Here is a 1,118-nt window from a genome sequence, read left to right as displayed (position 1 = left end):
ATGAAAAGTCTGCTGTCTGTGCTGTTTCTGGTGATTCTCTGCTCTGTGCAGATGACAAGTGGTGAGTGCTCTTTTTAATTTTTGGTGAAGACAAACTGTGTTGTTTTCAGATTATGGCAGTTTCACTTGTTGCGTTTGGTGATTTAAAATGCTGTGATATGATCGAATTAAAACGTTTGTCTTATTTCTCAATATTTCAGCTACTGAAGCAGTTAAATCAGCACAATCAGAGTGCTGTGTAGAGTTCTCTAAGGTGAAGATTCCTGTGAAACTGGTGACATCTTACTACTGGACCAGCAGCAAATGTCCCAGACGTGCTATTGTGTAAGTATTATCAATATTATCTGAATGAGGCACTCCATTAAACAAAAAACTTTGAACTAAATCTTATTTTTGTGTCTTTCCCATCAGGTTTAAGACAATTGCAGGGAAAAAGTTCTGTGTAGATCCAGAGACCCCCTGGGTGAGCGGCCATGTTGATAAAGTGGACAAAAGAACAACAGTCTGAAAGAAGCTACACTGTTTCTATTTGAACTGTGCATTTCATATTGTATATTCAAACCATGTACTATTTCCAATTTGTATATAAAATATTTAATTTACAGAATAATTGATGTGATTGCATTCAGTTGTTTTAATAAAATATCAATAAATAAAATTGACAATGTAGTAATGTTTTTATTCTTTATTGCATACAGGTATATTAAATTCCAATGTTTGTTTGTGTGTGTGTGTGTGTGTGTGTGTGTGTGTGTGTGTGTGTGTGTGTGTGTGTGTGTGTGTGTGTGTGTGTGTGTGTACCTGGTATTCATCACGTTGTGGGGACCAAATGTCCCCACAAGGATAGGAATACCAGTAGATTTTGACCTTGTGGGGACATTTCTCAGGTCCCCATGAGGAAACAGGCTTATAAATCATGCACAATGAGTTTTTTTGATGAAGTAAAAGTGTGCACAATCTCCTGTGAGGGCTAGGTTTAGGTGTAGGGTAGGTGTAGGGCAATAGAAAGTACGGTTTGTACAGTATAAAAACCATTACGCCTATGGAATGTCCCCATAAAACATGTAAACCCAACGTGTGTGTGTGTGTGTGTGTGTGTGTGTGTGTGTGTGTGTGTG

General features: G+C 37.8%; 1 protein-coding gene across 1 annotated transcript; it reads left to right on the top strand.

Moving 5' to 3' along the window:
* On the top strand, nucleotides 1-554 carry LOC141301979 (monocyte chemotactic protein 1B-like). Its single transcript, XM_073832180.1, has 3 exons — nucleotides 1-61; nucleotides 201-324; nucleotides 412-554. The coding sequence occupies exons 1-3, from the start codon at nucleotides 1-3 to the stop codon at nucleotides 506-508; spliced, it is 282 nt and encodes a 93-aa protein (XP_073688281.1). The 3' UTR covers nucleotides 509-554.
* Nucleotides 555-1,118: the final 564 nt, after the last annotated feature.

This window comes from Garra rufa, chromosome 25 (assembly GCF_049309525.1).
Source record: "Garra rufa chromosome 25, GarRuf1.0, whole genome shotgun sequence".
Lineage (NCBI taxonomy): Eukaryota > Metazoa > Chordata > Actinopteri > Cypriniformes > Cyprinidae > Garra > Garra rufa.
The sequence above is the reverse complement of the archived record's forward strand: the minus strand, read 5'-3'. Positions and strand labels throughout refer to the sequence as shown.

Coding starts and splice junctions, on each gene's coding strand:
- LOC141301979 (XM_073832180.1), top strand. CDS start 1: ATGAAAAGTCTGCTGTCTGTGCTGTTTCTGGTGATTCTCTGCTCTGTG. Junction 62..200: donor CTCTGTGCAGATGACAAGTG/GTGAGTGCTCTT, acceptor TCAATATTTCAG/CTACTGAAGCAGTTAAATCA. Junction 325..411: donor TGTCCCAGACGTGCTATTGT/GTAAGTATTATC, acceptor CTTTCCCATCAG/GTTTAAGACAATTGCAGGGA.